Raw genomic sequence first — 12,741 nt, forward strand, 5'->3', positions numbered from 1 at the left:
CAGGTAGCATTGTGTTTGAGTGCAGGCTATAGAAAAACTTTGATCGAGTGGCTTAAGCAATTAAATGTTTATTTGTCTAATACAGAAAGGTTTAGAGTGGGCTGCGCAAGACTGGTGTGGCAGCTATAAAATATCAAGGACCCAAGCTCCTGTCTTTCTGCTTGACCATCCTTTGCATATGGCGTTTGTTTTCACATTTGTACAATGGTTTCTGCACCTCCAGGCACTACTTCTGCATTTCTGCAAAGAGGAGAGAGGACAAATTGGGCTTTGTGGTTTTATTCATCAAGTAGAGCCTTCCCGAGAACATCTGCCTTCTGTCTCATTCTGTGTCATGACCCCTGGCTGCAGAGGAGTCTGGGTAAAATAAGTTTTTGTAGCAGAGCACATTGCTTTCCTAAACAATACCAGCCTTCTATTATTAAGAACGAAAGGGATATTGGGGCGCCTGGGTGGCTCAGTTGGTTAAGCACCTACTTCTGCTCAGGTCACAATCTCACAGTTTGTGGGTTCGAGCCCCGCGTTGGGCTCTGTGCTGACAGCTCAGAGCCTGGAGCCTGCTTCAGATTCTGTGTCTCCCTCTTTCCTTGCCCCTCCCACACTCGTGCTCTGTCTCTGTCTCTCAAAAAATAAATAAAAACGTTAAAAAAGAAAAAAGAAAGGGAAATTGGCTACTGGGTAAAAACCTAGCATTATCTTCCATGGCTTCTAAGTGTGTTAAAAAAAAAAAAAAAAAAGAAAGAAACAGCAACAAACACCCGCTGAGTTATAGGTACCTTGCACTCATAGCTAGATTGACATGGGTGAAGGCAGCTACTGTTGCCCCACAATTAACTTCTTTCCCATTTGCTCCTCAGATGGCTTTTGATATTGATTTAAGGTACATTTTGTTTCAGGATACTTGAAATGTGGGGAGGAAAAGCCCTTGGAGTCAAGGAAATGATGGTATATGTTATTGCTACTTGAACTCTGGGTTTATGCCAGCACATGCAGCATCCCTGGCAGCTTCCTGTTGCCACATGGGAAGCCTATTTACCTGGGGTCCCACCCAGCAGTCCCATCTCTTCACCCAAGTCCCTGCCACCTGAGGTGGCCTGTCCCCCTGCCACGGACGCCTGGGCTCCCACAGTTCCAGGCCACGTTTGCCTCCGCAGATCTCAAAATAGCTCGTGGTATCTGCTCATGACTCTTCTTCCTTCCTCATGCTAATGCCACAGATATCCACTTGAAAACTTCCTTCCCTGGGTTAAATTTTGTCCTTTGTTTATTTCAGTGATTTGCTGTAGTATTGGTTAGTTTTCTGTGGCCTTAGCTCTTTTTAAAAAAAAAAAAAAAAAGATTTTTCATCATCTGGCCTTTCTTAGAAGAAGTGTGAGTAAACATGAAGGCCCACGAGTAACAATGTGCTCTGAGTTGTGGGGCTTCCATGTCCTGTTGGAAAACCCAATTTATATAAAATACTACATCTCTATGGCTACATACTCCTGTTCCCTTCTATGTGAAGCTCTCTTTCTCTACATAATTTTCTTGTATTTAATCTTTTGAACACTAACATATTCACACTGTGCAAAAAAGTTTAGTTTACACACGTAGAGAGCTAAGACTTTTGCTCCCATTTTTTCTCCGTCCCCCCCAGTCCCTACTTTCCTAGCTCCCAGACAACTATTTCTGTTGGTTTTTTATATAACCTTCCAGAGCTTATTTTAACGTAAGTACAAATGTGTTCTTTTATTTTCTCTATTTTTAAAAAATGTTCCTAGTCTATGCACAGTTCTGTTCCTTGTGTTTTCACTTACTAATCTGTCTTGGAGATCTTTTCATAGCAGTGTTAAGAGTATGTACAGAACTCCTCCTTTTTTCTTTTTAAGTTGCATAGTATTAAAGTGATCTCTTTGAAGCCCAAACCTGGTGGTGCCTCCCCTGCTTTCCTCTTTTAAAACAGAGATATAATTATTTACATTTTACTCCATATGCTGCTGTCAATTCTGACCTTTGTTAGTAACTGTCCTTTGCTTCTTGAGCAGTGTTAGTGTGTAATGATGCATTTTTTTTTGTTTTTTTGTTTTTTTTTTTTTACTTTAGAGAGAGAGAAAGTGCAGGAGCCCATGTATGAGTCAGGGAGGGGCAGAAAGAGAGAGACAGACAGACAGAGAGAGAGAGAGAATCCTAAGGAGGCTCCATGTGCAGTGCAGAGCCCGACATGGGGCTCAATCCCGTGACCCTGCGATCCTGCCCTGAGCTGAAATCAAGAGCACGACGACGCTCCACTGACTGAGCTGCACAGGAGCCCCTTGAATTTTTTTTTAAACAGCAACCAGTTTGTTTTCCACCACCTCAATTTTTTGGAGATATAATTGACATATAATACTCTATAAGTATAAGGTATATAACATAATGATTCGATATTTGTATATATTGTGAAATGATTACCACAGTTAGTTTAATTAACACATCTGTCACCTCCCATTGTTTGGATTTTAATATTCTGTGATACATCTTTCAAATATTGGCTGTAAGGAGGGAGGGGTGTTGAGACATGGACACTTTCATACATTGCTAATGGGAACATATTGACAAGGACTTGTTGAAAAGCAGGTTAGCATGGGTCCACCAGGAGCCTGAAAAATGTCTCTGCCCTTTGATCTGAGTTTCATTCATAGGGTTTTGTCCTAAAATAGTATTGAGAGATACTGTCAAAGATTTTTAAGTAAAGATGTTCACTACATGATATTTCTGGTGCTGAAAGTTACAAATATGCTAAATACCAATAATTGAATAGTAGTTGACTGAAAACATCTACATGATAGGTTGCTAGGCAGATATAAAAATTCATGCTTTTGAAAAAAAACAATGTTCATTTTGACAGAGAGTGTGTGTGTATGTGAGCTGGGGAGGGGTAGAAAGAGGGAGAGAAAGTGTGCTCAGGGGCTCAATCCCAGGAACCGTGAGATCATGACATGAGCTGAAATCAAGAGTTGGAGGCTTAACTGACTGAGCCACCTAAGTGCCCTTGAAAAATTTGTAATGACAGGACAGTACACAGGGTACATTCTTGAACGAAAGGGGCAAGACCCAGCTCTTTTTATCGAGTGTGATCCTATGAAAGGAATGACCAGTGAGCAGTAGGGGATTATAGTTAAGCAATAAACGCTGTGTGTGTGTGTGTGTGTGTGTGTGTGTGTGTGTGTGTGTGTGTAGGGCCAGGGGGCTGGGATGTAGAGAAACTGTGTGTCTTTGATATAGCCTAGTATTAAGAGTATGTGAGTTTTAGGGTATTCACCTTTCGAGGTAGACGTGGAGGTGGGGTGGATATTATGTGTACATACATCATATGGAAAACTAAGGTTTGACTGTGTCGGGTTCACTTTTGATCACCCATGAATATTTGAAATATGTTGGATATGTAAAGCTATACCTACAGACATTAAATCCAAACCCTTTCCTCTAATTAATTTTTGACCCTTTCCTCTAATTAAACGTTGACAGTTTGCTTGTTTTACAATTTCTAGACTTTTAAAAATGCAAATACATTTGCTCTTATAATCAAAGGAGGTGGATCATGAAGGACATTGTGCTATGCTAAGAAATGTATGTATTCTTCCAAGGTAATGGGGACTCATTAAAGAAGGATTTTAAATAGGAGAATGACATGATTATCTTGACAAGAATACGTACTAAGACCTCCATCAAAATAGGTGACCAGTTTTGACCTCAGCATCAACCTTGTTTATCTGCCTTGTAGGGTTGTAAGGGGAAACTAAGTAGAATGGATAATACTTTTTTTGCAAGCCAAAGTTTCTTTTTTTTTTTTTTTCAACGTTTATTTATTTTTGGGACAGAGAGACAGAGCATGAATGGGGGAGGGGCAGAGAGAGAGGGAGACACAGAATCGGAAACAGGCTCCAGGCTCTGAGCCATCAGCCCAGAGCCCGACGCAGGGCTCGAACTCATGGACCGCGAGATCGTGACCTGGCTGAAGTCGGACGCTTAACCGACTGCGCCACCCAGGCGCCCCTGCAAGCCAAAGTTTCGAAATAACATAACTACATTTCTGAAAATTGTGTATCAGGGGAAAAAAGTTAACTTTTTCAGAAATGAGAAATAGCTTGGTTCAAGAAACAAGATAATGTATCCATTTTGATTTATAACCATACACTAGGTCTCTTGTTTTCTCATATCATCGAGGGTAAAGATACTCTATTTTGCTAGCTTTGTATTTCTGTCCATGCTAACTGTACAACCTTGTTACTCATTCATAGACTTCAACCCAGTGATCAGAATCTCTTTGCTCATGACCTACAACAAATTTCCATCTCAGAAGCACATGTCATTGAGGCTTTTGAGAGGAAGTTGGAGGAAATTGGTGGAGGCAATCAGTATGTGAAAGTTTGTTCTTCACGCATTTTATTTTCTAGATGAGAGGTCTTTCTGGCGGCTTGTCCTCTCAAAATGATTCTTTTCTTTGGCCCTTATAAAATTTACTTCACCACTTAGGTTGTGTTAAGTCTCTGTGTACATTTCCTAGAATCATTTAGAAAAAGCAGGCGTGTGGTCTCCTGTTTTACATGCTGTGTTTAAGATATTGAATATTATTGCCCCATCTGAATTATTTAATATGTACCCTGAAATAAAACCGATAAGATTTTGAAAACCTACAGATGTGTTTGCAGCTCTTCAGGAGCACACCTGACCCCTAGTGACTGAAGAAGGAAACATGAAGGTGAGAGGAACAAAGAGAGTGAAGGAATACAGAGTTCAAAGTCAGCTGATGCTTGTTGTTTACTCTCACCTTAGAAGTGGAGAACATTTTTCTCTTTTGAATTGATGAAAGGATGCTTTCATGACAGTGGCTACCGCTGTGGAATACCTGAAAGAGACTGCTGAGGGGAATAGAAATGTTGCTGCTCCCGGGAATCAGTGAAATGTCGACATCTCATATGGGCTCTCCCTGGTTTTCAAATGGTTTCTGCAGAGGGAGTTTTCATGACTGTAAATGTCAGCTTCTGTAACTGGGAGGGGCAGTGGTTGTGTCCCTCTGAGAACGAAGTCCCTCACCTCATGCATAATCTGATCCTTCCAGGTGATTAGGGCTGTGCCCCAGTGTTCTGGGAAGTCTAGGTGAAGAAATCATCGTGTCAGGACTTGTCTAGACTTCTGCTGGATACCCAGTGAGTGGACGGTGCCTGGTGCCTGTGAAAATTGCCTCTTGGTTTTGCATTGGTGACCTCTGACCATGAGAAATCAAGTCTAGTTCAATTTGGAAATATCTGCATATTGTTTCAGATAAGCATTTCTCATTTGTTTGTCTTCTCTCTTTAGATAAAGAAGAAACAGCAGGATGTGGTTAGATTTCTGGAAGCCAACAAGATAGAATTTGAGGAGGTGGATATCACAATGTCAGAAGAACAAAGACAATGGATGTACAAAAACATCCCCCCAGAAAAGAAGCCTGCTCAGGGCAATCCTCTGCCACCTCAGATATTTAATGGTGACCGATACTGTGGAGTAAGTAGCTGGATTGTTACCACACTATTTCTTTGCTTGATTGAAAACACAGTTAACCAGAGTGAAGTTGGGTTTTCTCAGTGAGGACTGTGCCTTCTTCACCCTGGGCCATTCAGGCCCATAGTCTAATAGAAGGGTATATGAGTCCAAGGTTGCAGACTGTGTGTGAATGTGAATACATACATGTCTTAGTGTTCCTGTCTGTTTGGGGAAAGTGGTAAAGTGGTGAGAAGGGAAGGGGTGTGTGTGTGTGTGTGTGTGTGTCTGTGTGTGTGTTTATTGTGCTCTAAATTTTAAAGCATGTAGATTTTTTAGGTTTATTTTTGAAAGAGAGAGACAGAGTGGCAGGGAAGGGGCAAAGAGAGAGGGAGAGAGAGGATTCCAAGCAGGCTTTGCACTGTCAATGCAGAGCCATATGCAGGGCTCGGACTCATGAACCGTGAGATCATGACTTGAGCCAAAATCAAGAGTCGCACGCTTAACTGACTGAGCCACCCAGGTGCCCCTTGAAGCATATTTCTTGATTAATACATTTTGGGAGCAGAGTGGACAGGATAATTATCCTTGAATCTTTATCCCTCTATGGTATAAAAAACTGTTAATGACTGATTATAAACCAGTTTCTTTTTTTTTTTTTATGATAATGAGCCAGATGGATCATTATGAACATCAAAAATACATTATTAGGTGCTTTTTTCCTGTATGTAGCATATGAGAAGATGAAGTCACTTTTGTCTGATTATCTCTTTTCCTTCTCACTGGGTTAAGAAAAAAAGTTGAGAAATTTCTTTCTAATGAGTAGTTAAGGTTTGCCTTTTGTTATACTCTCAGTATATATGTAAGTATTTACTTTGGGACTTGTACTCCAGTTCTTTAAGGATGGCCTGGAGAAGGGGAAGGGCCAACAGTGCTGAGGTGCTTACGGTGAAATAAATAGCTGGGTTGTATAAGAGTGGAGAAAAGAGACAATAGTGCTTATCATACCTTGAGATGAAACCATTCCCATGTACATAAGAGAGAAGGAGATAAAGATTGTGCACAGAGTTCCTACATTCATGTCAGAGGAGAATCCCAAACATGGCACTAGACTTAGATTTGAGTTCTAGTGCTTTATGTTGGCTTCGACACCTTTGAAAAGTCATTTTTCTCTTAAAGAATCAATTTTCTCATCTTTTTTTTTTTTTGAAATTTTAATTTGAGAGAGATTGAGTAGGTGAGGGGGCAGAGAAAGAGGGAGAGAGAGAATCCATGCTGTCAGCGCAGAGGCTGACGTGGGGCTCGATCCCACGAACCGTAAGATCATGACCTGAGCCAAAATTAAGAGTTGGATGCTCAACTGACTGAGCCACCCAGGAGTCCCTCAGTTTTCTCATCTTGAAGCAAAGGATGATAATATCTATTTTACTTCACATGATATTTGTGGCTATAAAATACTTTTTAAGTACATTATATAAGAATAAAGATTACTATTTTTATGGAATTTTTTAGTATTGTGATCTCATATTTTATTAGGGGAAGTATGTGGTAACTGAGGGTGTATCCCATTCATGATTACAAGGCCTAGAAAATGTACTCTTGTACCTGCAAACCAAAATGAGGCATAGTTGAGAATGTGTGTGAACTGTACAGTTCAGAACAACGCAGAACTGTGAGTCAAATAGGGCTAGAAGGCTTAAAACAAAAATCTCACAGCTTTATTTTCCTCAGCCTTCGCAGGTGTGAGAATTCCTTTATTGTGGTCTTGTAGGTGAGTGGTAATTTGGCTCATTACAGAATTTTAGGTTGGAAAGAATTTTGGTGGTTTTGCATCATTATCATTTGGTTTCTAGTGCTGCAGTTGAGAAGTCTGGTGACATTTTTCTTGATCATTTGTATGTTTTTGCCAGTTTCTTCTATGCAGATTTTTAATCTCTTATCATATGTGTATCCTAAAATTTTATTATCTATTTTTCTTTCACAGCGCTGAGTGCTCAGTAGGTCCTTCTCCAAGAACTACATGATTATTAAATGTTTTTGTAGCATTTTTTTTGAAAAAATTTCCCCTGCTTTTTCTCCTTGTTCTCTTTATCTGGAATACACATTAATTTAAATAGTGGATTCTTACAGTGAATTTCTAATATATATATTTTTTTATTGTCCTCTTTGTTTCTACTTCTGGGAGATTTCTTTAGCTTACCTCTGAATGTTTTCATTGAATTTTTATGTCATCTTTTTTTTTTCCCTTCCTTACATTCTGGTTTTCTCTTTTTAATAATGCACCTTTATGAGATGAATACCAGATCTTAGCTCAGTGAGATATTAAATATGATTTCTTTGCGGTCTTCTCTTACCAGTACTGTCCCTGTCCTACTAATTCCCTTGTTTTCACTTTATTTTGGTCTTTTCTCTCAAGTGTGGTAGGCTTTCCTCAGATCTCTGGTGATCTTGGCCTTTTGTTTATTTAAGAGGTGAGGCACTAGAAAGCTAGTTAGAAGCTGCAGGTGTCCTTATATACCCATGTGGGCTTGTTTCTCCATTCCCCCACTTCCCTGTAGGGATGACTGGGTAGCCTGTTAGCATTCTCATTGCAGATACTGATAATAAAATCTGTGGGTCTTTTCTCAGATGATAGATTAGCTTTTCCAGAGAATGGCCCTTCAGTCTCTTGCTTTGGGGATATCAGCCTGGCTACTGGAGTTCTGGACCTGTAGGTGAGACACTGGAGGCTCTCCCTCTCTGCCATGCACAGTTTCTCTTCATATCCCTGTTGAAACCCCACTGTCTTCCATTCTGGCGTTTCTAAGTTTGTTGCTTCCAGAAGCCATGTTTATTAAGGGTGTACCTTCTAGCTCCTTTGGGGGAGAGTGAGGCACCCTGGGATCTAACTGCTGCTTATGTAGACTTTCATACTATCTCCCTGTTTTCTTGTCTTTGCCCACTCACCCCACCCTCACATTAGCTGATGCCTCCAGCTCCTGATGTCTTTGGGGCCCTGAAGCTTGTGTCTTGTTGATGCTGCTTTGCAAACACTGAGGTTCGACCCATCTTCTGCTCTCTGATGCCCCCGTCTCTCTCCCCACTTCCTGTGTATGTTGTGGTTCAGAGCTATAAGATGTCTCCTGTTTTATTTTTTAAAAATTGTGTTTCAGGTTTTTAAAAAAACTCTTGTTGATTTTTCAAGATAAAGGAAGAGACATCTTTGCTCTATCATTGTGAAAGTAGAAGTCTTGAGAGCCCTTTGGATAGAGGAATGTATGAATGAATAAAAGACTGTAGTGTGAAGTAAAGTTAATTGCTTAACCTTGCTTTCACTTCTCTACGACTTTCTAAATCTCTGTGTATCTTTGCTCTACAGAGTCTATGGAAATTTTTTCAGATAGACTGTCTGGGAGCCGACTAGAGGCTTACACATTGATTAAACTGTGCTGGATAAATGGCATCTTCTCTGCTTGAGCAATGTTAGTCCTATGGTGACAGTGACAGCAACGCCAGTCCACGCTCTGTCTTTATAGTCTGTTCTAGCAGGAGTTTTGAAGACAGTGTCTGCTCTTATCACGGTCAAGTAAATTCGACTTTGACAAAAGCAAAAGCATTAGAGAGCAACTAACCATGGTCACATTCATCCTACCCGCCCCTGTGCACCTTGCTTTACCCAGTGATAGTTTATGAGTGGTCTGATCTGGTTGGATAACTCGTGGAAACCTGCCGCATTGCAAGTGACAGGATCCAGTGAGCATGAAGAGTCTCCTATTTCCTGGAATTGGCTGGAAACTTACTACTTTGTAGTAGTATATTAAACTGGGTGAGCTAGGCATATGAGACATAAACATTTGCTAAGCTACTTGGTAATCAGTGTAGGTAATTTCCTTTTCTCTGCCCTTTAGTATTTGAATATCCGTCTGTTGTAAGAATTCCCCACTGAATGGAAGCTCGTGGGCATGCCCAGTCAGTTCTTCCTACCCCAGAATTTGAACATTGAGGGTATAATGTAGAAACACAGGATCAGTTGGACAGGGGTCTTGGGGTCAGGGAGAGCCATGGCTGGTGTGCTAATGGGGCCGACCCTGGGGTGTGGCCTGGGTGTGTTCTTGGCTACCCAGACATAGAAATTCTTCTTATAAACTGGTTCTCCAGCTTTAATGTGGGTTTAGAACTTCCCACTGTACTGCCATAAATTCTTTTCCTGTTAAGTTGCTAATGTCCATTTCGGTTGTTTGTGGTCAGGAATCCAAATTGCACAGACTGGTTGTTCTTGCTATTTTCTGGGAGTACCATGAGCAAGAGTCTTCTCTGGAAATGGGTAACCTAAAGGTAAACATCCTAGCACCTAGACTTTTCTGATGGGCTTTAGTGTCTAATTTGGATTTTGGAAAGCTCAGGTCCTCATGTCTAGGGTTTAAATTTTGTTCTCTCTCTGTGGAACTTGCCTGTGTGGAGTGAACCAGAAATGAAATACACACATCTGCACGGAAGGAAAATGTTTACTACTCGTTCATTTCTTTTCTTCCTTCCTATTCAGGAAAAAAAAAAAAGTTTTGGATTTTTAAAATATATTTTTATTTTATTTTTTATTAATAACGTTTATTGTGGAAAAACATATATTGTAATACTTAGTGTCTTACTTTTAAGTGTCCAGTTAATAGTGTTAAATATATTCATTGTTGTAAAACAGATATCCAGAACTTTTTCATCTTGCAGAACTGAAACTCTATACCCATTAAATAACTCCTGTTTGTCCCCTCCCCCCCAGACCTTGATAACAATCATTCTGCTTTCTATCTGTGAATTTGACTACATTAGACACCTCACAGAAGTGAAATCATACAGGGGTGCCAGGATGGCTCAGTAGGTTAAGCATCCGACTTTGGCTCAGGTCATGATCTCAAGATTCATGACCTCAAGCCCTGCGTTGGGCTCTGTGCTGACAGCTCAGAGACTGGAGCCTGCTTTGGATTCTGTGTCTCCCGCTCTCTCTGACCATCCTCCACTCATGCTATGTCTCTTTCTCAAAAATAAACATTAAAAAAAATTTTTTTATAATAAAAAAGAAGTGAAATCATGCAATGTTTGTCCTTTTGTGACTAGTCACTTCACTTAGCATAATGTCTTCAAGGTTCATCCATGTTGTATGTCTTAGTCCATTAAGGCTGCTCTAACAAAAATTGGGTTATATATACAGATTGGGTATCTTGCAAATAAGAAATGTATTTCTCATGGTTCTGGAAGCTGCAAGTCTAAGATCAGGGTGACAGAAGGGTTGGGTTCTGGCAAAGACACTCTTCTGGATTGTAGACTGCCAACTTCCTGCCAACTTCCTTCCATGGTGAAAGGGGACAAGGGAGCTCTTTTATAGGGCATTACTCCTATCCTTGAAGGCTCCACCCTCATGACCTGATCACCTCCTAAAGGCCTTTGGGCATGAAGATTTCAACATGTGAATTTTGGGGGAAGATACAAACATTTCTTCTATAGCATTGAAGCATGTGAGAAGATTTCAATTCTTTTTAAGTCTTCCATTGTGTGTATATTCCATATTTTTTTGTCCATTCATTTGTTGATGAATTGGGTTGCTTCTGTCTCCTGGCTATTGTGAGTAGTACTGCTTTGAACATAGGTTTGGAAATAACTCCTTGACATTCTGCTTTCAGGTGTGTGTGTGTGTGTGTGTGTGTGTATAAAATGCAACAATCCCAATGTATATGTGTGTAGATATACACAATCTATGTCCCAATATATATGTGTGTACACATACACAATATATATGTGTATATATATGCATCATATGGTAGTTCTACTTTGAATTTTTTGAAGAACCATCATACTGTTTTCCATAGTGGTTGTGCCATTTTACAGTCCCGTCAGCAGTGCACAAGGATTCTGACTTCTCTATATCCCCACCAATACTTGTTATTTTCTTTTGTTTGTTTCGTCATGTTTTAGGTGTGAGGTGATACCTCATTGTGATTTTGGTTTGCATTTCTCTGATGATTAGTGATGTTGAGCATTTCATACACTTATTGCCCACTTGTATATCATTTTTGAAGAAATATCTATTCAAGTTCTTTGCCCATTTTTTAATCAGGCTATTTGATTTTTTGTTGTTGAGGGTTTTTTTTTTAAATGTTTATTTATTTTGAGAGAGCATGTGAAAATGCATATGCACTCACAGTGGAGGGGCAGAGAGAGGAGACAGAATACCAAGCAGTGTCCATGTTACAGCACGAAATGTGACATCCTGACCTGTGCCGAAATCCAGAGTCGGATGCTTAACTGATTGAGCCACCCAGGCACCCCAATGGAAGAATATTTTTATAGAAAAATAACCATTTTGATCATTTTCCATGGGGCAACTTATAAGATTGTTTATATTTTAAAACTATTGAATTACTCTTTGGGTACTTTTAGATGATACTTGTAAGATGTTAAATTTGTACCTAAGCATTGGGTCTACTGCTAATCAAATAACGTTTACATTAAAGCTGTTGACTAGTTTGGTTAAGTAATGATTTGTGGGCCAACTCTGACTGCCTTTCCTCATATTACCTTGATTAATTGGAGCCTGAAACTAGACTAGAGATGGGTTAGATTACTCTTAAGGAGTTTCAGAAAGGCTAAATGACCAGCAGTGGTTCCTTGTGGCATCTTTTTCTTTCCCGTGAAAGGAGACAAGGAGATGTGTTAGTGGCTTCTTACCATAGGTGGAAGCTTAAAAGAACCACAGAGCACCTAAATGTATGTAGTTGTATTGTTTCCAAATGCAATGTTATGTAAGACTTCTGAGAAGATTGTCTTGGGATAACATATTTTAAGTGTGTTTGGACATCTTTTTGAAGTATGCAGAACCAAGTCCCTTAATTGTCAGTTTTCAAATCCCTGATTCATACATATGATTATATATTTTTAAATAATATATTTGAATTTGAATATATTGAATTTGAACACACACATATATGTCTATATCTGAATATATTGAATTTGAACACATGCACACACACACACACACACACACACACACATCTCCACACATAAATATAAGAAATGACTTTCAGCAAAAGTCTCCTAAGAAGTTTGTTGGAAAGAGATATTTAAAGAGATTTTCATATTGAGTTGGTTATCCAACGTTATTGTTGTTTTTTTTTTCTTAGCACTAAAATGAGTATAGAAATAGAGAAAATTGGGAAAATGAGAATAAGGAAGGGGGGACAATGAATACTGCCTTTTGAATACAACTGCAAACATTTGGTCAATGCAACTTCT

General features: G+C 39.7%; 1 protein-coding gene across 1 annotated transcript in view; it reads left to right on the forward strand.

The window, feature by feature from the left end:
• The window catches only part of SH3BGRL2 (SH3 domain binding glutamate rich protein like 2), a 73,043-nt gene that overhangs the window by 42,052 nt on the left and 18,250 nt on the right, over window positions 1–12,741 (forward strand). The window contains exon 3 of the mRNA XM_019831599.3: window positions 5,320–5,505. Coding sequence (XP_019687158.2) covers window positions 5,320–5,505 — 186 coding nt within the window. The remainder of the gene's footprint in view (window positions 1–5,319; window positions 5,506–12,741) is intronic.

Source organism: Felis catus, chromosome B2 (genome assembly GCF_018350175.1).
Source record: "Felis catus isolate Fca126 chromosome B2, F.catus_Fca126_mat1.0, whole genome shotgun sequence".
In the NCBI taxonomy this organism is placed as follows: domain Eukaryota; kingdom Metazoa; phylum Chordata; class Mammalia; order Carnivora; family Felidae; genus Felis; species Felis catus.